At 39.2% G+C, this 24791-nt stretch overlaps 1 protein-coding gene across 1 annotated transcript in view; it reads left to right on the forward strand.

Moving 5' to 3' along the window:
- LOC122814398 (zinc finger protein 665-like) overlaps window positions 1-11333 on the forward strand; it is a 156969-nt gene extending 145636 nt beyond the window's left edge. Inside the window, exon 3 of the mRNA XM_044086980.1 lies at window positions 10102-11333. Coding sequence (XP_043942915.1) covers window positions 10102-11312 — 1211 coding nt within the window. The 3' untranslated portion in view covers window positions 11313-11333. The remainder of the gene's footprint in view (window positions 1-10101) is intronic.
- The last annotated feature ends 13458 nt before the right edge of the window (window positions 11334-24791 follow it).

The raw sequence follows: 24791 nt of genomic DNA on the forward strand, positions 1-24791 counted from the left end.
CAGATCGGCTCCTTGGTCCCCCCTTCTATCGTAGTGGAGTCATAGGACTCATTCGTTGAGGTCTTCCAGGCTCTCCAATCACGACATCGAGAGGGTGGTCAGTAGACTCATAAATACCAGGCTCTGGCCCAAATGCTTCAGAGCCCATCTCACCAGACTGTGGCTCCTTCGATACAGTTATCCATTCCTCCTCCGACTCATCTCTCGAGTTCGGAGCCGGAGTTCGTCGTAACCGTGACCTTGCCCACGTCGGAGCCGATACCCCCTCCTTCGGCTCCAGTGTCGTCGGCTCCGACCTCTTTGTTGGTTCCGTCCATGGAGAGGTCCGGGTGCCGGGACTCCATTGTCGGCTCCGAGGGGGCGAGTGGCATCGGACCCTTGTCCGACCCCGCTCTCCCTCTCGGAGCTTTGGCTCTGGTTAGTTCGGCCCTGACATCATTCTCGGGGCCTTCTCTGTCAGTTCCGGGGGCGGTTCCGGCCTCTTCGGAGCCGGGGCTATCTTTGGTGTCTGATAGGGGAGCCTTCGAGGTGATGAGGAGTGTGCTGGACCCAGTGTCCACTCCAAGGTTAAGTTCTGTGGCTCCTCCCTCTGTAGTGCCTGTTACAGTCTCTGGCCACCCTCCAGTACCCGACAGCAGAGATCCAAAGCATAAGGTACCCACTTTGGGTGTCTCCTCCTCTTCTGAGGGTTCCCCTGAAGTTTCAGAGGAACCCCCTAGGAAAAGAAAGTGCAAGAGGAAGCACATAGACTCCCCCGAGTCTGTCACGTCGGACACCGACTTGGATGAGTCAGAGGGTTCCCCCAGATCCCCCTCTGAGGATGTCTCCTTTTCAGACATCCTGGAGATCCTAAGACAGAGAGGAAATTGGTCCACTCACAAACCTTCTGAGGACGAGTCTGTTTACTTTGATGCCTTTGGATCTCACCCTTCCACCTCCTGGGTTTTTCGACCCACTAATGGAGGTAGTGGCTAGAAAGGCATGGGCAGCTCCTGATTCAATGGAACCTACCCCTAGGAGGCCTTAGAAATTTATTTCTGCACCAAATGACAAATCCTTTCTCACCAAAGGTGTTTCAGTTGTTGCTATGGTGGTAGCAGCAGCCACTAAGAAGAAATTAGCTGATCCTTCTGTACCTGTTCATCCTCCTAACAAAGAGTCCAGGACCATGGACAGGTACGGCAAGCGGACCTTTGCTTCAGCGACATTTTCTATGCGATCGCTGAACTATTTATGTCATTTCACCCGCCTACAAAGAGACTTGCTCACAGAGCTGGGTGAAACAGTACAGGATCCTTCTGCTGCGGGGTTTAAGGACAAAATAAACTCTCAGCTGGCTACCCTGAACTCCATTGTTAACTCCTCCATGTGGCTAATCTCTTATGCAGCCGATGGAGCGAGTAGGGCCGCTGGCACAGGCGTTGTGTTGAGACGCCATGCTTGGATGCGACTCTGTAATTTTGCCGACCCCTTCAAGGCGTCCTTCACCAACACCCCCTTTGACGGTTCGGTATTGTTTGGGCCTCAGGTGAAGAATACCCTCACCAGATGCGAGCAAGGTGGTAAGACTCTCTCTGCTGTGGGAGTCCGTTTTTCCACGCCTTCTAGACCTTATCCTAAGGGACAGAGAGGTGGAAAAATGTGGTTCCGCAAACCACAGGGAGTCACGCCTGCCGCACGTGGTGAATTACCCCCTAGAGGCAGAGGGGGGAATAATAACCGACGCCGCCCCAGGGGCAGAGGGGGTCCACAAAACCAGGGTTCCAGGGAATCCTTCCCTGATCAACCCTTTCAGCATCCCTGAGAAGCTGCCCGACTGTCCACCTTCGGAGGCAGTCGGGGGAAGATTATCCCTGTACCCGAAAGCCTGGCAATCCATCACGCAAGACACATGGGTACAGAAGATCATATCCGAGGGTTACAAAATTCTTCTCATTTTCCCTCCGGTACAACCGCCAAAACCCCTACCAGACGTACCACCCACGCAGAGGGGTCAGGCTCAGCTAGAAATAAAAAAAGCTGTTAAACAAAAGTCATCCAGGCAGTCCCAGCAGATCAGCTAGGATCCGGAATCTACTCCAGGTTCTTTTTGGTACCAAAAAAGACAGGAGATTGGAGACCCATTTTGGACCTCAGCAGGTTAAACAACTATGTGTTAAAGACAAAATTTCGGATGGTAACACTGCAGTCCATTCTACCCTTTTTGGGCAGAGACAACTGGATGTGCTCGTTAGACCTCCAGGACACGTACTACCACATAAAAATACACAGGCGCTCCAGGAGGTTTCTCCGCTTCCGGCTGGGAGTCAGTCATTTTCAATTCCGGGCCCTGCCCTTTGGTCTCACCAAAGCCCCCCCGGGTGTTCACCAAATGTTTGGCAGTGGTCACGGCTCACCTGAGACAAAAAGGATTCCAGGTGTTTCCATACTTAGACAACTGGCGCATTTCCGCTACCACCAAACAGGATCTCATAATGGCCAGGGATTATACTATCCATCTTTGCAACAGCCTGGGTATTTCTATAAATTTTGCAAAGTCCTCCTTGTTGCCGTGTCAATGTATAAACTTTATAGGCGTCGTATTAAACACCACAGAAATGTCTGCAACATTACCACCTCAGAGAGTGACAGACATAAGGCGGAATGTTCAGCTCCTGTTTCAGTCCAGCAGAGTCCAAGTCAAGCTAGTATTGAAAGTGTTGGGCCTCATGGCGCAGCATTCTTCTACTTCCATTAGCACGCTTCCACATGAGGCTCCTTCAGTGGATGCTGTTTTCTCAGTGGTCCTTTCAGCAGCTGCCAATGACCCACAACATTTTGATAACACCATCTTGCAAGAAACATCTCTCCTGGTGGATGGTTTCTCCTCAGCTTTTTCAGGGCAGACCTTTTGTTCTCTCCCCTCCAGTTGCTACTGTCACAATGGATGCCTCCCTGATCGGGTGGGGGGGTGGGGCATTATCAGGGCAGGACGGTCCAGGGCACTTGGCAACAGTCAGAATGCCACCTGCACATAAATGTCCTGGAGATAAGGGCGGTGCTTTTGACGTTGCAGGCCCTTCAGAGCTCTCTTCCCACGGGGACTATAGCAATTCAAACGGACAATATGTCTGTAGTGTGGTACATAAACAAGCAGGGCGGAACAAAGTCCTACCCTCTCTGTCGAGAAGCACTCAGACTTTGGCAATGGGCGATTTCATCTCAACGGTTTCTGATAGCAACACACATCCCCGGGAAGTCCAACGTCATAGCAGACAGATTGAGCAGAACTATCCTCATGCCTCACGAGTGGTCTCTAAATCAAGTGGTAGTAGACGGAATTTTTCGGAAGTGGGGCCAGCCTTGCTGCGACCTTTTTGCAACTCCGCAAAACAGCAAGTGCCTCGACTTCTTCACACTTTTCTCTCTACCAGGCCAGCCCCTCAGAGACGCTCTTGTTCACATTTGGCCCCGGGGTCTTCTTTATGCCTTTCCTCCCTTTCCATTGATCCCGCAACTAATTCAGAAAGCAACCGCTTTGAGATCCAAAATGATCCTCATTGCCCCGTTTTGGCCTCTACAAGTTTGGTTCCCGTTCCTGTACAAATACCTACTGGAACAGCCTTGGCATCTGGAACCCCTTCTGGATCTGTTGACCCACCTCACGGGCAAGCTGCATCAGTCTCTACATTCTATCAACCTCACAGCTTGGTTGCTCCACTTCCAGCCAAAGCCAGGCTTCCCCTTATTTCTCCTCCTGTTCATGATATCATTCTGGCTTCCCATAAGTCCAATACTAGGAAGACTTATGCGAGTAAATGGAAGCGTTTTTCATACTGGGCACAAACTAGATCTTTAGATCCCTTCCATGCACCCATTCATGAGGTTCTAGACTTCCTGGCGGAGCTTTTTCATTCGGGGTCATCATTGGCCACTATCAGGGTACAATTAGCGGCCACTGCTAATTTTCATGTTGGACTCTCAGAAGCAAATATTATGTCCCACAAACTCTGTAAAGCCTTTCTCAAGGGCATTTTGTTACTCAGACCTCCAGTTAAAGATCCACCCCCACAATGGGATTTGAATTTAGTTCTAACTTCACTAATTCTACCCCTTTTGAACCGCAGCTTCTTGCTCCCTCAAACTTCTTTCTTGGAAAACGCTGTTTTTAGTAGCTATAACATCTGCCAGAAGGGTATCGGAACTTCAAGCCTTGTCTGTCCGTCCTCCCTATTTGGTTTTTCATAAAGATAGGGTATCTCTCAGAACAAACCCTTCCTTTCTACCAAAAGTGTTATCGGAAGCAAATCTAAACCACTCCATTGATTTGCCCGTCTTTTTCCCAGACTATACTAACAGGGCTGAACAAAAATTACATTCATTAGATGTTCATCGCCAATTACGGTATTACCTAGACAGGACAAAACAATTCAGAAAATCAGACCAGCTCTTCCTCTCTTATGCTGCAGGCAAGAAAGGGCTTCCAGTATCAAAAGTTACTCTTTCCAGATGGCTGACATCTATTAATACCTTGATCTATGAGTTGAGACACAGGCAACTACCCTCTAGGCCTAAAGCTCATTCAACCAGGGCAGTATCAACTTCAACGTTTTTCAAGCAAGGTTACCACTAGATGCCATTTGTGCAGCAGCTACATGGGCATCCAAACATACCTTTATTGCCCATTACAAGCTTGATCTAGCCTCCAGAAATAGAGCTGATTTTGGTTCCACTGTACTCAGGAGTCTGTTCCATTGAGCCACCCAGGACTAAGATGCTAGGGACGCTGTCCCATCCAGCAAGAATGAAGGCGAATGACAACTTAACATTAAGAAGTTATGTCTACCATAACGCTCCATGTTAGTTGTCTTTCTCGCCTCTTTCTTAAGGCCCCTCCCTCCTACCCCCTAGCCTGACAGACTCGAGGTTCTGAGTCCTTCCATTTCTGGAGATACAATATGTTGCGTCTTTCATGGTATCCTTAGTGTTACTAGCAGGTAATCTGTACTCGTAAAAGAGGATTATAATATTATTATTATTATAATATTACTTTTGATGCTATGTCTTAGCTTCCAAACGAGATCTGGGGAGTTAGCGCATGGTATTGTGGGATATAGGGCTGCCTCGAGCCGGTAAAAATAGCTCTCGAGCTATAATATAGGCCAAATTGGAGCCGAGGATCAGCTCCGAACCCATCCAGCAAGAAAGAAGGCGAGAAGAAGACAACTAACATGGAACGTTATGGTAAGACATAACTTCTTATTTTTATTTATTTAACATTTATTTACCTGCATGGTCCAGCTGGACAGCTGGTGTCCGTTTTCAGCAAAGTCCTAGGGGGAAAAGCCCCAGAAAAAAAATTACAGAATATAAACTATATATATAGCAATAACACAGGTTACAAATATAAAAGGTTAATACAGAGGAATTACATACAAGAATAAGTGTACTACTCTGTAGTCAAGTAGAACTGTAGTATACTATAAGCATGCAAACAATATTTACAAAATGTAAAAAGGGAGAGGTAAAATACAGTAGAATGTTTGAGTGGATTCTCCATAAGTAGAATGGGATTACAGAGAGTTCCTCCTGCAAATACCCTCAATTAGCAGATTAGGAGTTCAGGGAGGTCCTTTGCAGGTGCATAAATTTATTTATTTTTTATTTATTTATTTATTTAACGTTTGTTGACCGGGAAAGTCCTACTAGGTTCCACAGATCCTGTTTTCAGCAGAGGCCCGGGGAGAAATGCTCCACCAATAAATGATGGGTGTGTTACAACATTGAACAATGTTTATTTCTTATATTCCATACAGCATACTCCCTTGATTGCCTAGGTTCTTTCAACATCAGTGCAATGCAAAAATTAAAGGAAAATAACTTGATATTCTGGCATCAGTTTATTGAAAATAAGAGTATTAAACTACTAAACTCTCTTTTATGTGGTTTTGATAATAGTCAAGATAGTTGGTTGTTTATATACTCATTACGGCAGTTTATAGAAAACAAAACGAGAGTATCAATCAACCTAGAGACTGAATCTATTGATTCAGCCTTTTTATTAGAAGTAGATAATCAAAAATTAAGTCTCTCACCTATCTCTAAGATACTAATAGAAGATGCTCTAAAGTTTGACTCAGATTTTTGGAATTACTATGTAAAGATTAATGGAGAACAAATATCTGATGAATCCCCAAAAAAATGTTATTACATTCTACATATGGTACCTATTCATTATATTGGAGATTGTATACATGGAAGTTTATGAATAGGAATTTCTATACTCCACATAAAATAAATATTATACTCAAAAACAGTAAACGTAAATGCTGGAAATATGATGAATTACTAGAGACCAACTGGGTTCACATGTTCATTGAATGTAGAAATGTTCAATACTGGATATACTTTAGATATTTTGTAAATGCTTTATGGTCTGATAACTGTCATATTTCTAACTCACTAATCCTATTAAATGTTCCTATACCTAATATAATACCTAAATCTCAGATTCATTTACTCTGGTCAGTTCTTTCTTTTGCCAGAAAAGTTATTAGTTTGAACTGGAAAAATAAACAAGATTAAAGATTTTACTAATTTAGCAAAAGCTGTTAGTTAAAAAGAACTGGAAACCATTTGTTATAGAACTCATATTACTCAAAAAAAAAATAGCATGACAAAAATTGAAAATCTTTTGAACAAATACTGGTAACTTCTCTTGGATAAAATGATTGTTCATCATGGATGAATGTAAATATTGTAAATAGTTTTGTTATTGTTTTATTGCATTTGTTTTATGTACATTTGTGTATGTTTATAATGAAAATAAAATAAAAATGTTTTTGAAAAAAAATAAAGCAATGTGTTGTGAATTAAATTCTGGAAAAGTGAACATGTAACAACTCCACATATTGAAGAATGACTGGGTATTTCACAGTAGTGTTTATTACCACAGAATTGTGCTGCATTTTAAAATGTATTTTTTGTTCGATAACATTTAGCATTACTTCTACAGTTTGATAAGTACAGCAATATCTAGTATTTTTCAATGGCAAAATTCAAACATAAATTGACACACAGTAACAGGTGCTCTCTTGTGGATAAGCAGTCAGATATGCATATTTACTGAGAACTACCTAGCTATTTCTGAAACTACAATATGTAAAGTTTTCCATTAGAAATATACAAGGAATGGACTACTCTTTCTTAAAAATAAAGAAAAACATTCTTCAAAATGACAGGAGGACTGTACAATAAAAAACACCTGAGAGACATACAGAAGTTGTTTGCTAAGTATAGTAATGCAGCTTAGTGGTGGGTATTATAAGGAAATATATCTTCCTGAAGTGGGGGAGTCAACATTTTTGGTGTTGAAGCTGACAACACTCTTTTACAGTATGTTCTCTTCCTATAATGCTGTCAAGAACTATTTATATTTGTGTGTAAGATGAGTACTGTGGCACAGTTCTTAACATACTGGGATTACCTGCAGGAAGGTATGTTCCCTGTCAGCCCACATCCCAAAGCTCTGTAAACATATGAACACAAACAGATTCCTCTTTACGTAAGGATGCAGACCTAAATCCTTGTTAAGGAGGCAGTCAGCCCTCATCATTGTTTTTATGTTTGCCAGTAAAGATGAAAGTTGTGTTCTGTGGATGCAGAGCTTACATAATAAATCAGTTTTGGAGCATTCAAACTGTAGTATCCTTCCCTTCAAAGCTATGGATTAAGGCAGATATATGTAAGTATAAGGGCGGTCTCCATGCCTTATTTATGTACATGTAAGTATAAGGGCAGACTCCATGCCTGATTTATGTACATATACGTTTAACGGCAGTTTCCATGCCTGATTTATGAACATGTAAGTATAAGGGCAGTGTCCATGCCTGATTTATTTACATGTAAGTATAAGGGCAGTCTCCATGCCTAATTTATGTACATGTACATATAAGGGCAGTCTCCATGCCTGATTTATGTACATGTACATTTAAGGGCAGTCTCCATGCCTGATTTATGTACATGTAAGTATAAGGGCAGTCTCCATGCCTGATTTATGTACATGTAAGTATAAGGGCAGGCTCCATGCCTGATTTATGTACATGTAAGTATAAGGGCAGTCTCCATGCCTGATTTATGTACATGTAAGTATAAGGGCAGTTACCATGTCTGATTTATGTACCTGTAAGTATAAGGGCAGTCTCCATGCCTGATTTATGTACATGTAAGTATAAGGGCAGTCAACATGCTTGATTTATGTACATGTAAGTATAAGGACAGTCTCCATGCCTGATTTATGTACATGTAAGTATAAGGGCAGGCTCCATGCCTGATTTATGTACATGTAAGTATAAGGACAGTCTCCATGCCTGATTTATGTACATGTAAGTATAAGGACAGTCTCCATGCCTGATTTATGTACATGTACGTATAAGGGCAGTCTCCATGCCTGATTTATGTACATGTAAGTATAAGGGCAGTCTCCATGCCTGATTTATGTACATGTAAGTATAAGGGCAGTCTCCATGCCTGATTTATGTACATGTAAGTATAAGGGCAGTCTCCATGCCTGATTTATGTACATGTAAGTATAAGGGCAGTCTCCATGCCTGATTTATGTACATGTAAGTATAAGGGCAGTCTCCATGCCTGATTTATGTACATGTAAGTATAAGGGCAGTCTCCATGCCTGATTTATGTACATGTAAGTATAAGGGCAGTCTCCATGCCTGATTTATGTACATGTAAGTATAAGGGTGGTATCCATGCCTGATTTATGTACATGTAAGTATAAGGACAGTCTCCATGCCTGATTTATGCACATGTAAGTATAAGGGCAGTCTCCATGCCTGATTTATGTACATGTAAGTATAAGGACAGTCTCCATGCCTGATTTATGCACATGTAAGTATAAGGGCAGTCTCCATGCCTGATTTATGTACATGTAAGTATAAGGGTGGTATCCATGCCTGATTTATGTACATGTACGTATAAGGGCAGTCTCCATGCCTGATTTATGTACATGTAAGTATAAGGACAGTCTCCATGCCTGATTTATGTACATGTAAGTATAAGGGCAGTCTCCATGCCTGATTTATGTACATGTAAGTATAAGGACAGTCTCCGTGCCTGATTTATGTACATGTAAGTATAAGGACAGTCTCCATGCCTGATTTATGTACATGTAAGTATAAGGACAGTCTCCATGCCTGATTTATGTACATGTAAGTATAAGGGCAGTCTCCATGCCTGATTTATGTACGTGTAAGTATAAGGACAGTCTCCGTGCCTGATTTATGTACATGTAAGTATAAGGACAGTCTCCATGCCTGATTTATGCTTTCCCTGCCCTCCTAGGATACAGCAGGACTAAACCTGCTAAAGGTGTTGGGGCTGAAACTACAAAAGTGATGATACTCAAACTTCTACAGTTATAGTAAGTTGTTCACACAACTGAAATATGTATATTTTTCATATGGATCATTGGTGCAGTAAAATTCTTGACATATGGAAGGCTTCCAAAGCTATATCAGGAAAGAGAGGAGGAAAAAGCAGTACTGTGTCCTTTTGAGTCATAATCAAGGCTGGATGAACTTGGACTTGATTTGTTATAAAGACTGTGCTTACAAATAGCTACTGTATGAAGATTACTGTAGTAGACAGTACATTAACCAATGGGAAGTGAACAGGGAAACAATAGAGACTGTAAGGCATGTACCTGAGATTACCTAAAACTATGAATGATGGAAGTTAGATGTGAGGAAGATGGTTATTTTGGATGGAAGAGTAAATGGGGGAAGAAAGGTAAGAAAGGGGCTATATGTCCGTTTTAGGTAATTGTAAAGCAGCAGTTAAGTTTGTGGTTTAGGCTGCCTGATGAGAAAGAGCAGTTGACTGAAATAAATTAAACACCTATTCAGAGTTGATCAAGTTCTGATAAAAGATAGAATTGAACTACCTAACCATATTTTATTAGTGATGTTAATAACAGAATTAAATAGTTAATAAATGACCATCCAAATATTTTAAATTGTTAAACTGTGTACACACATGGTTGTGATGAAATACATTGCATATTTCTTTCGTTCTTGTAATAATATACTTTCATATAATCTGCTTTAGGTATGAAGAGTACAGACAGCAATGTGAATTGCAGTCAACAGCCAGCTCTTGTGAAAACACAGTTACATCACCCTAGAAGGAACCTTGAGCAGAGGTCTCAGCCTGGAAAGGACATTGACAAGTTTTATGTCACTCATATACCACAGCTTCCATCAGAGCATCACTGCCACCAAACCCCTGAATGTGAAAACGGAACACCTGTGACACATCACCTGACAGAGCATCTACAGCTGCAAGCTCAGATGGTGAAGGTGTATGATGACCTTCCTCTCTTTCCTACTCCAACACTTCACTCAGGACATGGCTGCAGCAGGAGCTCTGAATGTGACACAACTAAGAGATTTCACACAAAGAAAGAAACACACAAGTGTGCTGAATGCAACAAGTCTTTCACACGTGCCAGTGCCATGAAAAATCATCAAGCCATTCACACAAGATTGAAACCATATAAATGTGCTGAATGCAGTAAGTGTTTCACATATCTAAGCAACCTTCGACAGCATAATACCATTCACACAGGTCTGAAACCATATAAATGTACTGAATGCAATAAGTGTTTCACACGGCTAGGCAGTCTTCGACAGCATCTTGTCATTCACACAGGAGTGAAACCATATAAATGTACTGAATGCAGTAAGTCTTTCTCACACCTAAGTAATCTTCGACAGCATCTTGTCATTCACACAGGAGTGAAACCATATAAATGTACTGAATGCAGTAAGTCTTTCACATGTGCCAGTGCCCTGAAAAAACATCAAGTCAGTCACACAGGATTGAAACCATATAAATGCTCCGAATGCAGTAAGTGTTTCAGATATCCCGTCAATCGTCGACAGCATCTTGTCATTCACACAGGACTGAAACCATATATATGTACTGAATGTGGTAAGTCTTTTGTATGGGCCAATAGCCTAAAAAGTCATCAAACCATTCATACTGGAGCAAAACCATATAAATGTACTGAATGCAATAAGTGTTTCACACGGCTAGGCAGTCTTCGACAGCATCTTGTCATTCACACAGGACTGAAACCATATAAATGTACTGAATGCAATAAGTGTTTCAGAGATCGTAGCAGTTTTCGACGGCATCTTGTCATTCACACAAGACTGAAATCACATATATGTACCGAATGTGGTAAGTCTTTTGCATGGGCCAGTAGCCTAAAAAGTCATCAAGCCATTCATAATGGAGCAAAAGTCATAGTGTAAAAAAAGGGGAAGAATCTAAGTACGGCATGGATTAACTACAAAAAAGCATTTGATAGTATCCCTCATTCATGGATAAAACAGTGCTTAAAAATGTATAACATACACCCCATGCTGATCGACTCCATTACAGTGACCATGAAACAGTGGCAGACTACTTTGCAATTATGTCATGATAAAGGACAAACTTGTTATCTCAGGGATAAAAATTCAAAGGGGGATATTCCAGGGTGACTGTCTGTCACTGCTGCTATTCTGCCTTGCACTTAATCCATTAAGCTGTTTAATTAAAGGTTTAGGCCATGTCTATAATCTGGCTCCTTGAAAACAGTGTAAAACTTCTCACCTTCTCTTTGTTGATGATTTAAAACTGTATAGCTCATCAGATGAGGAACTGAAAGCACAATTACAAGTTGTCAAAACTTTTTCAGATTATATAAGAATGTCATATGTTCATAGGTTCATAGATTAGTACTAAGCTAACTGCCCTTGCGAGCCATTTTAAGTCTAGCCAATTATCCCTTGTGAGACTCAAACCCTGCACCTTGTGCTTGCAAGGCAAACACCTTAACCATTGGGCCACTCTCACAACAAGTAAACTGCCTCTGCAAGGCTGAAACTCAGGACCCTGTACACTATAGTCACAGTAGTAACACTAAGCCATCATAGCAATTTGGTCTTGATAAATGTGCAAAAGCAACCTTTAAAGCATGAAAACTGCAATGCCGGGAAAACACCAGTTTGAGACAAGAATGTGATATAAAAGAACTTGAGCAAGACGGAGTGTATAAATATTTGTGAATCAATGAAGGATCAACAATAAAACATGAACAAATGAAAAAAAAAACGTAGTAAAGAATACTTTAGAAGCCTTAAATTAATCTTGAAAACAGCACTGACATCTAAGAACAAAATTCAAGCTATAAACCAATTTGATCTTCCTCTGCTAACTTACAGTTTTGGAGTGATTGACTGGCCCCAAAATGTGCTGGATAGATTAGATAGGAAAACAAGAAGGATGATTCATGCTCACCAAATGATTTATAAAAATCAGTGTATACCAAGATTATATATTCCCCATTGCAAAGGAGGGATGGGCCTCCCTGAAATTGATTATATGTATAGATTTGCAATTGTGGGACTCCACACATATCTGCTGAAGGGACAGGAGACTGCGGAAACTCTGGTGCAGTCAGTATTGAGGAGTGATAGGCAAGTGAGTTCCCATATGACAAAGCAATGGATGGCACAGGATGAAATTGAAGATAAGGTGCCACATGAAGATGCTATAGAACTTTCTATACAATGCCCGCAGGAAGTGAAAACAAAGGATGTGCCCTCAGTCTGGAAGAAAATGAACTAAGAGAAGAGTTGCTTGATTTAATGGACATAGATATATTAAAATCAGTGAAAGAAATAGACTGCAGAAGGTCAATAAAATCCCAAAAGTCAGTGGTCTGATAAAACAAATGAACACAGTAATTAGGACTGTCCATAGAGATCTATGCGATATAACAGAAGTAAACAGGATATGTTACTGTGCAGCTAAATTAATAACTGATAAAGTTCTACCACAAGAGCACAGGGTAATGAGGCAAAGGAAGGGGAGAAATCAAATACAATCATGGAAGTATTGAATAGAGAAAACTATAAAGCAATTAAAACAAGAAGTGTCATTGTTAGAAGATTATAGAAGAGGGAATAGATCAACAAAAATACTAAGAAAGATAGATGTGATTAAAGCAGTGCACAGTATTAGAACAGACCGGGATATATTGTGCAGTATTGCAAATGATAAATTAAAAATTTCAGCATAGACTGAAAAACTTAGAAGATACACAGATAAATATAAAGGAAAAGTACAAAATATCAGCTTTAATAATTGGCTTAAATTCTGGTGTCATTCAAAGGGGATCCAATGTCTGTCTGCCTGGGATGACATGCTGGACAAGCCACGCTGCTTCGCAAGGGACGGCTTGCACCTGTCACCCTGGGCTTCGGATATTGGCAAAGGCTCTGCCACCCCCATAGTGCCTTTTAGGCAAGGCTCAAATTCTAAACCTACCACCCTAGAACACCAAAAGGAAAAAACTAAGGGTAATGCTGCTCAATGCCAGAAGTCTCACTCTCAAGATGCACTCGAGGCCCTTCTCAATATGGAGAACATCGATATCTGTGCTGTGACAGAAACCTGGTTCAAGGCTCCTGAGAGCACCCCAGCACTAACAGGTTTCACCTCATATCATGCCCGCCCCAAAATCCGGACAACACCAAGAAAGGAGGGGTGTCCATATTCATAAAGGACACCCACACCTCAAGGTTGGTGGCAACGCACAATGCATCGGAGACCATCCAGGTGCAATTAACCATAGGCAAGACTGCTCTGCAATTTGTAGCATGTTACAGGCCACCTCTCAAACTCAGGAACCCCACATGGCCTTCCTGAAAACATTGGAGGGATAAATGTATCTCCAAACACCATCATACTAGGTGACTTCAACTACCCTAATATAGACTGGGAACACTACTCAAGCCCGAACACTCTAACCCAAAGATTCCTGGAGTTCATAAACTCAAATGCCATGGAACAACTAGTCACCATCCCCACAAGAGGAGAAAACATACTTGATCTCATCATCACGAACATGGGATCAAAATGTTCAACACCGAAGTATACCCCTCACTGGTGAGATCAGATCATAAACTAATCTCACTGGAGGTCCTCATCCCGCCCCACCTGAAACAAAAAGACCACAGTGAAAAACTTCTCAAAAGCCGATTTCACACTTCTAAAAACTAGTGTGGTCTCCTTTAAGGCCCCTGAGCCAGTGGTAAACATTACTCAAACCGCTGAATCACTTACAAATGCCTTCTACCAGCACCTACAGGACTGCATGGATCAGGCAATCCCAAACAAAACTAAGACTCTCTGTACCAAAGGCAAGCGTCCAGTCTGGTGGACCCCAGTCATAAACAAGCTCTACAACAAAAGGAGGAAGCTACTACAAGATAGAGCAAAATCCTTGAAAGGTAAGACACCTTTGATCATTATAAGTAAAAACTAAGAGCTCTCATAAAATCATCCAAGGCAAATTTTGAGAGAAAAATCGCCAAGGACTCTAAAGACAATCATAAGGCCTTCTTTAGCTATGTTAGAAACCTAGGAGGAAACTCCCAGATATGCTCAGAATTAGTTCAAAATGATGTGAAAATTACTGAACCTACACACATTGCTAACATACTGGCTGACAGGTTCAGTGCAAACTCTCTCCCCAAAAGGAGAGATATCTATTCCAGAGGATTGTAGCCCCCAAACATCTCCAACGCCCAGGTGAGAACTGCCCTCACTAAGGCAAAAACACAGCATCCATGGGACCGGATGGTGTCCCCGGCTGTGTGCTTCATGAACTCAACGAGGAATTAAACCCACAGTTAGGACAGCTGTTTAATCTTAGCCTCACCTCAGGATACATACCCAAGGAGTGGCGCACGCACTGTGGTCCCACTTCATAATGGCGGTGCCTCCACAGACCCTGGAAATTACCGCCCCATTAGCTTGACAAGCCTTATCTGCAAAGCCATGGAGAGGATCATAATGGAACTCATAAATAAAGACATAGGGAACTTGCAGACTTTGGATCCAACCCAGTTTGGCTTTGTCAAAGGCAGATCCTGCCTCCTAAACTTGGTTGACTTTTTCGAGACAGTCACCAAGGCCATTGATGAGGAAAGGCAGTCCATACAGCCTACCTCGACCTGGCAAAGGCCTTCGACACAATACCCCACTCAGGTATCATCGAAAAACTCATCAGCTTGAATGTAAACCCATACATCACAAGATGGGTTGCAAACTGGCTAAGTGACAGAACCCACAGGGTCAGAGTTGCTGGAGCCATGTCAGACTCAAAGCCTGTCACAAGTGGTGTCCCACAGGGCTCAGTCCTGGGTCCACTCTTGTTCGGCATCTACTTTTCTGAAGTACAAGCAAACACAGGAGGGTTAATGCTGACAAAGTTTGCAGATGACTGCAAACTGGGTGCCATAGTCGAAAACACATCTGACACAGATATCATCCAGAAGGGCCTCACAGAAACAGATAACTGGTGCCAGAGCCATGGCCTGAAGTTAAACGCCAAAAAATGCATAGTCATACCCTTCGGGAAAAACAAGGTTACCCCTAGCTACCATATAGGTGGCAATCCACTGAGCACAGAAAAAGTCATCAGGGATCTGGGGACCCAAGTTGACAGTAGCCTTCGCTTGACACTCATGTTGCTAAAGTAGTTAGGAAAACCTTCTATATCGCCCACCTGATCATGAAGGGATTCACATCTAGATCAAGGGAGGTCATCGTCCCCCTGTACTCATCACTCATTAGACCTATGATTGAGTACAATGCCCCCTTTGGAATGTATCTGACCAGACACCTGCTGCAGCTTGAAAGGCCCCAAAAGTTCCTCACCAAAAGGATAAAGGGTCTCAAAAATATGTCTTATGCTGCCCGACTGAAAGAACTCCAGCTCTATTCAGTCTCATACCGCTTGCTCAGAGGTGACCTGTGCCTGACATATAAGGCCATGTCAAACCCAGATTTGATGAATATGCTTCACCTCAAAAAATCTAGATCCCTCAGAACCACAAGGGCGGGAGACTTAAACCTTGACACGGTTATAAATAGAACGTGCTGGAGGGACAGATTCATCACCCAGAGACTCCCTATGCTGTGGAACAAAATCCCAGTACATGTGAGGCAGAGCACCTCGCTGGCCTTGTTCAAGAGGAATCTTGACCAATGAATGGGAGATTGCAGATATACCCCAGGGATTACTTCTGTGTCACTGCTTGACAGAGGCACAGAAAAATGATATTCATAGTTTTTATTCAAACTAAAGGGGTGGCGAAAGCCACATAACTATGGGCTAGGCTTATAAATGCCCTTGGGCAGATAGCCTAGTATGAACCTATGAACCTATGCAATTTAGTGATGACCCAAAAAAGTTTTCTAGAAAATTGGTAAACAAGGTAAAAGGAATTGAAAGACCACCAAAAAAGAAGAAATGGATGCATTTTGGAGAAGTATCTATGAAGATCCTGTGGAACACAACAAAGATGCTAAATGGATAAAAGAAGTAAAAGAAAGAATAAGGAGTTTAAACGTACAAGATATGAAATGGGATGAAGTAACAGCCAGAGAGATTGAAACAAAGTTAAGAAAAGCCTCTAATTGGAAAACCCCAGGCCCAGATACACTGCCTAACTTTTGGTTAAAAGTAGTGACATCTTTGCATAAAGGCCTAGCCATGAGTAAGAACTATTTGTATCTGCACCCTGAACAGACACTAATCAGGCTAACAACAGGTAAAACAATGGTCCTACTTAACAGTGAACCTGGAAGCTACCCCAAAAATTATAGACCAATAACTTGTCTTCTGATGACGTATAAACTATACATGGGAATTGATGCTGACAGAGTTTATAGTCATTTAGAAGAAAATTCAATTATGGCAGTAGAACAAAAGGGCAATAAAAGAAAGTCATATGGAACAAAGATCATTTGTTGTTAAAGTCATAGTGGAGAACTGTAAAAAGGGGAAGGATATAAGTATAGCATGGATTGACTACAAAAAAAATTGATAGTATCCCACATTCATGGATAAAAGAGTGTTTAAAAATGAAACATCCTTCACTGATTGACTATGTTACATTGACCATGAAACAATGGCAGACCACTTTGCAAATAAACTATGATAAAGTACAAATTATTATCCCAGGGATAAAAATTCAAAGGGGGATATTCCAGGGTGACTCTCAGTCACTGTTGCTGTTCTGCTTTGCCCTTATACATTAAGCTGTTTACTTAACAGATTAGGTCATGACTACAATTTGGCTCCTAGAAAACAACAAAGTGTAAAGACTTCTCATCTTCTATTTGTTGATGATTTAAAACTGTATAGCTCATCATATGAGGGACTGAAAGCACAGCTCCTGCTTGTCAAAACTTTTTCAGATGATATTAGAATGACATTTGGCTTTGATAAATGTGCAAAAGTAACCTTTAAAGTAGGAAAACTGCAGGAGCAGGAAAACAAAAGTTTGGGACAAGAATGTGATATAAAAGAACTTGAGCAAGAGGGAGTTTATAAATATTTGGGAACTGATGAAGGATCAGCAATAAAACACAAACAAATGTGAATGAAACTTAGGAGTATTTTAGAAGACTTAAATTAATCTTGAAAACAGCATTGATGTCTAGGAACAAAATCCAAGCAATAAATCAATTTTCTCTTCCTGTCCTAATTTACAGTTTTGGAATTATTGATTGGCCCCAAAACATCTTGGATAGATTAGATATTAAAACAAGAAGGATGCTTTATGCTCACCAAATGATCTATAAAAATCATTGCATACCAAGATTATATATTCCCCGTTTTGAAGTAGGGATGGGCCTCCTTGAAATTGATTACATGTACAGGTCTGCAATTGTGAGACTCAACACACATCTGCTGACCTCACAAGACACAAACTTACTGAAAGTTTTGAAACATGAGGAGACTAACTCTAAGATGTCTTCTCTGCTTAATCTGCCAGAAGCATAGCGTCAAGCAGGAATTGAAATAAAACCAGATATAGATAAAAATCAGGCAGCAACTGAATGTGCCAAAAAACAAAAGAAAGAATATAAGGTGAAGGATCAGATAAAAAGGCAAGAAATGTGTAAAATTCATAAATATAGTTGCAAGTATAGAAAACTTGTGAAAGAACCTCATGTTGATCAAGAATGAATGGAAGAATGGTTAAGGAGAGGTGAATTTAAACCAATAGATGAAAGGCTAATATTAGTGGCTCAAGGTAGTGGGTTACGTACATGCTGGTTTACAAAATCCATTGAACATGTAATAGAAATAGACAAATGTAGGTTTTGTAAAACTGAACTGAAAATAGTCACACAACTCATTTCTGGTTATGACATACTAATGGCAAAAGGACTGTGTACTGAAAGGCACAATAATGTGGCAAGACTGTTGCGCTGGGGATTGTGCAAACATTATGGTTCTGAAGTGGCCGAAAGACACTGGAAAAATGACCCACAAAGCATCATAGAAAATGAAGAAGTCTACATCACATGGGATCATCCATTACCAGTAGTTCAAAAGATAGATGCTAGAAAACCAGATATAATGGTCCAAGAAAAGAAAAGAAGACAAAAGTAGCATTGATCATTGAAATTGCCATACACAGTGACTACAGTGTCTTGCATACAGAAAGACACAAAGTCATAAAATACCAGGATTTGCAGGCAGAAATGACAGCAATGTGGAAGGAGGATACCCAGACAGTTCCTATAATAGTAGAAGCAACAGGTCTTATAGAAAAAAATCTACAACCTTATTTAGATATGTTTCTGAAACATTTAACTCTGTACGAATTGCAGGTGTCATTACTGGGCACACTGCAGGTGCTGCAAAGAGCACTTCTGGCTGACATTAAATATTGAAACAATACTAATTTCATGAAGTTTAATCATACTTTGACATATAAGTGCGATCCCTTCCTGTTATGGTATTAGAAACCCAAAAGGCTTGGAGAAATGAAAAAAGTGAAATGTTATGAATGTACTGAATGTAGAAAGTGCTTCAAATATTACAGCAGTCTTCACTCACATTGTGCCACTCACATAGCAGTACGAATGGAGAGATGATAAATCAGCAAGCAAAGGAGAGTAGTATTGCTGGAAATGAGTTCATCATCAAGTCTAGGTGAATACCTTCACAAGGTGGACCCTGTTTTTTTGCAAAATCTCACCAAGACAACAATGATATATAGACTGTCTTTTATTTAGCACATATCATCCACAGAAGTAGGTTAAAAAAATAAAGATAGCTGGGTGCACATGACCCAGGATAAAAAAGTGCCTAGTCCTGATAGATGCATTGTTGCCAGGACTGGAACAAATGACAGTGTAAAATCCTAAAGACACGGAACCATTCCAACAATGGGGCTAGTCCATGCTCATGGGGAGGATGGCCCCTTTGAAGAAAATATTTTTTTCACAAAAATCACAAAACCCGATAAGCCAAAAAAGAGCCATAAAGATGATAGAATGGATTGTTGAAGATAACAAAGAAATTATATTTTGCTGCTATTATGCAAGAAACCCAGAATTTCCAGACAGAAGATTATATAAAAAAATGAGAGAAATTAAAGTAAAAATACTTGAAAAAAAAACTGACAGAAGCTTCAAATAAAAATTTGAGTTCATTAATACACCAGATTTATGAAAAACATTATATATACCAGTAACCTTGGGCCATTTGGAAAAAAAGCAACAAAGGAAGTGCAAAAATATAAAGAACACTATCTAGAGTTTTTTGAAAGTTATAAAAAAGAAATATGGACATGGACAAGAAACAGAGATCTGATATGGTGAAATACTTATGCAAAGGAGAAAGCCAAATTAATCAAATCAAAACAAAAGTAGCCCCAAAGATATCTGAAGAGAAAAAACAGGCAAAAGCATCCAAATTTGGAAAAATTCACAATACAAAAAAATAAGATCAGAAAGAGGGAACACAGAACAGAAGGTTAGTAACGTAGAACTAAGAAAACACTTTGGCAGAAATGGGTCAAATAGTTCAATGATACTGATGAAACCACAAAAGACTGTATAATTATATTGTAATAGTGGAATAAGACAAATATATTCAACATATGAACAACATGTTAACAGAATGTAGTTATTGTAAAGTCAGCAAAGATTATTTTGGAAAAAATTATAAAAACATTGACATGAAATTATTTGAGTTATTTAACTGTGGGTCTGTTAACTTGGAATTATTTGATTTTCTTACAGTTGAAGACCGTGAGTTAGGACAGATCTTTGGTATTCCAAAGATCCACAAAGATGAAGAATGTCCTCCTTTTCATCCAGTTGTTTCCAGGCCAAAAACCAAGACTGTTACTATTTCAAGTTATTTGGATGAAATTTTGAATCATTTGGTTCAAAGTACTGAATTTTATCTTAAAGATTCATGAGATTTTTTAGCTTATCTTAAGCAGTATAGTTTTAATGGTGAAGAAATATCTTTTGCAACTGTTGATATTGCTTTCTTGTATACTACTTTTAATCAAACTGAAGGGATTAATTTAGTCAAACTTACTCTTGCCAGCTTAAATAAATTAGATTTTGCCACCAGGAAGTTGATTGGGTCGTTATTAGAGATTGTTTTAACAAACAATTTCTTCATCTTTGACTCCAAACTGTACCAACAAGTTTCAGGGGTGGCAGTGGGTGCTAAAGTTGCACCAACTTTTGCAAATGTAATATTATACTGATGGGAAATCAATTTTTTATTACGTCTGAGTTTTACTGGTATGTTTGTTTTTATCATTGTGACTGCAGTGGTGGTGCTGTGGTAGCATTGTCACCTCACAGTATGAAGTTGTCCTGTTCGATTCTTAGCTAGAGTGTCTTCTGTGTGGAGACATTTGTTGAAGGTTGTGTGTCATTGCTAAGATCTACTGCCAATCATTAGCGGACCAGAGTTCCTTCTGTAGACACAACAACAACAACATCAACCATTTGGTATTCATTTGGAAAGGAAGCAAATATATGTTTGACATTTTCCATGATGAAATTAATAACAGTGTCAGATGGTTGACTTTCAGTTTAAGTGATTTAGGTATAACTACAAATTTTTTAAACATTGTATTAACTATGGAAGTACTACAATATAAATGTATTAGTTCAGTATATAGGAAGAACACTTTTAGGAATAATTATTTGCACTATTTGAGCAATCACCCCAAATTTATGAAAAGCAATATTTTTAGAGGGCAGTTGATTAGAGCTAGTAGGTTAACCAGCATTGATAATTTTTTTTTTGAAGAAGTGGATTTTTTTTACCCTGTTATTTGTGGATAAAGGTTATCCCGTAGTTGAACTTCAAAAAATGTCTAAGTCTACTTTTGAACTTGGGTATACTAAGTTTCCATCTATACTTTCTTGAGGTATTGTGTTTAATGAAAAGCACAGTAAATGGAAGTCTGATACTATTTTAAGATTTCCCATTAACATGTCTGTTGATAGTAAAACAGTTCAAACTACTGGAAAATTGTACAGGGTGATGGAGAGTTGGCATGTGTGTTGGAAGTTAAACCAAATTTTTGTTATAAAAAGTCTACCAACATCAAACGTTTGGTAGAAAATGACATTGGGTGAGATTTAAGAAAAATTTCTATGATAGGCACCTTCAGTTGTGTATCCTGTAGGCATTGCTGTTTTATTATTGTTAGTTTGTATACTTTTGAACATATACATTTCATTGTTTTTTCTAAAGCAAGCTACAATTGTTGCAGCTCTAATATTGTTTATGTGGCTGTATTAGTGAATGAAAGTTTTGCAAAAGAGAACACTATTATGCTATTCAAAAGAAAGATTTGAATAATGCCTTTGAGAAACATAGTTTGGAATGTGGGAACTTAAGAAAATTTAAATTTTTTTTGTTCTGAAACAAACTGATTCTTTTGTTTATCAATGGTTGTAATCATTTTCTAGAAACCAGTGAAATGAAATGGCAGATTAAATTAAATGCTGACAAGCTCCCAGGGCTTAATGAAAGTATTAATATAAATTGTTTATTGAGATATAGGATTTTTTAAATAATATTTACACATACAAACATTCACACATTTTAATATACTTATGACTGAAGATAAGTTTTTCTTTTAATGGTTTCGTAACAGTCTATGTATGATGTTTTTGATAACATGAATCAAAGGGTGTTTCTAATTTGTCATAATATTTCATGGGTTTATTATGTCATTTCATAAACGTTTTAAAAAGAAATTAAATTTTTAGATTTTTTTCTGAAGAAGTTCCAAATAAAGAAGGGACAAAAGTGCTGAACATACAGTCTCTTGTGGTTTCATTAGAATCCTCAAGCTATTTCAGCTGTTTCCACCAAGGTGTTTTCTTAGTTCATGTGCTTTTCCTTGGAACAGTATTTATTTGTATTGTTAGTAAAGTAGAAATTAAAAAAGATAAAGTTACAAAATGCCTGCAAGTAAAGGATTTAGTGTAGAAATTCTAGCACAGGTTGTAGTGCAGTGTGATGGAAAAGTGAGTCTCCAATACGGAGAAGCAGGAGACATCTGAAGAAGAAACAAGGACATGGGGGAAAAAAGAGATTTCATATGGTGCAATATCTATGGCAAAGATAAAGCAAAACTAATCAATACAAAAAGAGCAGCACCAAAGATATTTGAAGAGAAATACAGGCAAAGGCATCCAGATATGAGACATTTTACAATACAAAAATAAGAAAACAAAGCAGAAAAGTAGAGAAGAGGATTCATAATGCAGAAGTAAAATAAATAGAAACTGAAGTTATGGATTACCTGCAATGTACAGGATTTAGTGTAGAAACTCTAACACTGATAACATCACAGCAAGATAAGAGCAATGGATCCCCAAATTGAGGAGAAACCAGTGTAGCAAGAAACATCTGATCAGTTGCCATATGAAGATACTTTAGAGCTTTCCATAGGAAACCAGTACAAATGTTCAGTTGGAGTTGCACAGCAAAGGAAGGAACAGGAAATTCTGACAACTCTGATGCAGTTAATGTTGTGGAATGATAGGCCAGTGAGTTCCCATATCAGAGATCAAAGGATGACAAGATGAAACTGAAGAGAATGTGGCACAGGAAGATACTCTGTAACTTTCTGTAGAATGCCCACAGGAAATAGAGAACAAAGAATGTGCCTTCAGCTTAGAAGACAATCATCTAAAAGGAGAGTTGCTTGATTTAATAGAGATGGACAGACCTATTAAGATCACCAAAAGAAATAGACTACAAAAAGTCAATAAAATCCAGAAAGTTAAATGTTTGATAAAACAAATGAACACAATAATTAGGATTATTCATAGAGATTCATGCAATATAACAGAATCAAATAGGATACATTACTGTGCAGCTAAATTAATAACAAATGACCAGGAAAACAATAAAGCACAGGATTGGTTAATTAGGACAGAGTACAGACTATATAATGGATTTTGTATTTCATCAGCCCATATCTGAGGAACTGATAGAAACGAAAACGTATTGTGTGACGTTAATGTAGTTTGTGTTCGTCCTTTATTAAACTTCGGTTTGTTTTTTAAGTGCCGTCCTGTGCTTTATTGTTTTGCTTTTCCTGGTCATCATTTGGATTTACAAGTTACGGTTTGGTGACCTTGTGATTTTTGGTTTTACTAAATTAATAACAGATAAAGTCTTACCACAAAATACAGGGCAGTAAAGGAAAGGAAGGGGAGAAATTAAATGCCATCATGGAATTATCGAATAGAGAAAACTATAAAGCAATTAAGAGAAGTGTCACAAGAGTATAGAATAGGGAACAGATTAACAAAAATACTCAAAGATAGATGTGATAAAGGCAATGCACAGTATCAGAACAGATCAGGATCTTTCATGCATTATTACAAATAATAAACTAAAAATAGCACAGGCAGAAAAACTTAGAAGATTTGCAGACAAATATTAAGGAAAAGTACAGAATAAGAAATTTATTGATGACTCCAAAAAGTTTTGTAGAGAATTTGGAATCGGGGTAAAAGGGAATTGAAGCACCACCCCAAAAAAAGAAGAAATAGATACATTTTGGAAAAATATTAAAGAAGATCTTGTGGAACATAACAAGCATGCTGAATGGATAACAGAAGTAAAAGAAAGAATAAAAAGTTCAAATGTACAGGATATGAAATGTGGTGAAGTAAAGTTAAGAAGGGCTTCTAAATGGAAAACCCAGGTCCATATGCAGTGCCTAACTTTTGGCTAAATGTGTTAAAATTTTTACATGAAGATTTAGACATGAGTAACTACTATTTATATGTGCACCCTGAACAGACACCAACCTGGTGAATGACAGGAAAAACAATACTCCTACTTAAGAGTGAACACCTGCAAGCCATGCTAAAAAATTTAGAAAAATAATTTGACTTACAACGACTTATAAACTATACACTGGAATTAATGCCAGCATAGTTTATACTCATTTAGAAGAAAACTCAATTATGGCAGTAGAATTAAAGGGTAACAAAAGTCATATGGAGCAAAGGATCATTTGTTAAATAAAGTCATAATGGAGAACTGTTAAAAGGGGAAGAACCAAATTATGGCATGGATATATGACAAAAACATTTGACAGTATTCCACATTCATGTATAAAAGAGTGCTTAAAATGTATAAGATAACACCCTAAACTGATTGTTTACACTATAGCAACCATGAAACAGTGACAAACCACTTTGCAGTTAAGCCATATAAACAACAAATTGTTATTTCATGGATAAAAATTCAAAGGGCCATGCTGGCTCTTTGTTACCGCTGCACTTTTGCTTTGCCATTAACCCATTAAACTGTCTAATTAACAGATTAGGTCATGGCTACAATTTGGCTCCCCAAAAACAACAAAGTG

The sequence above is a fragment of the Protopterus annectens genome, chromosome 10.part0 (genome assembly GCF_019279795.1).
Source record: "Protopterus annectens isolate FY-2018-M chromosome 10.part0, PAN1.0, whole genome shotgun sequence".
NCBI classification, from domain to species: Eukaryota; Metazoa; Chordata; order Ceratodontiformes; family Protopteridae; genus Protopterus; species Protopterus annectens.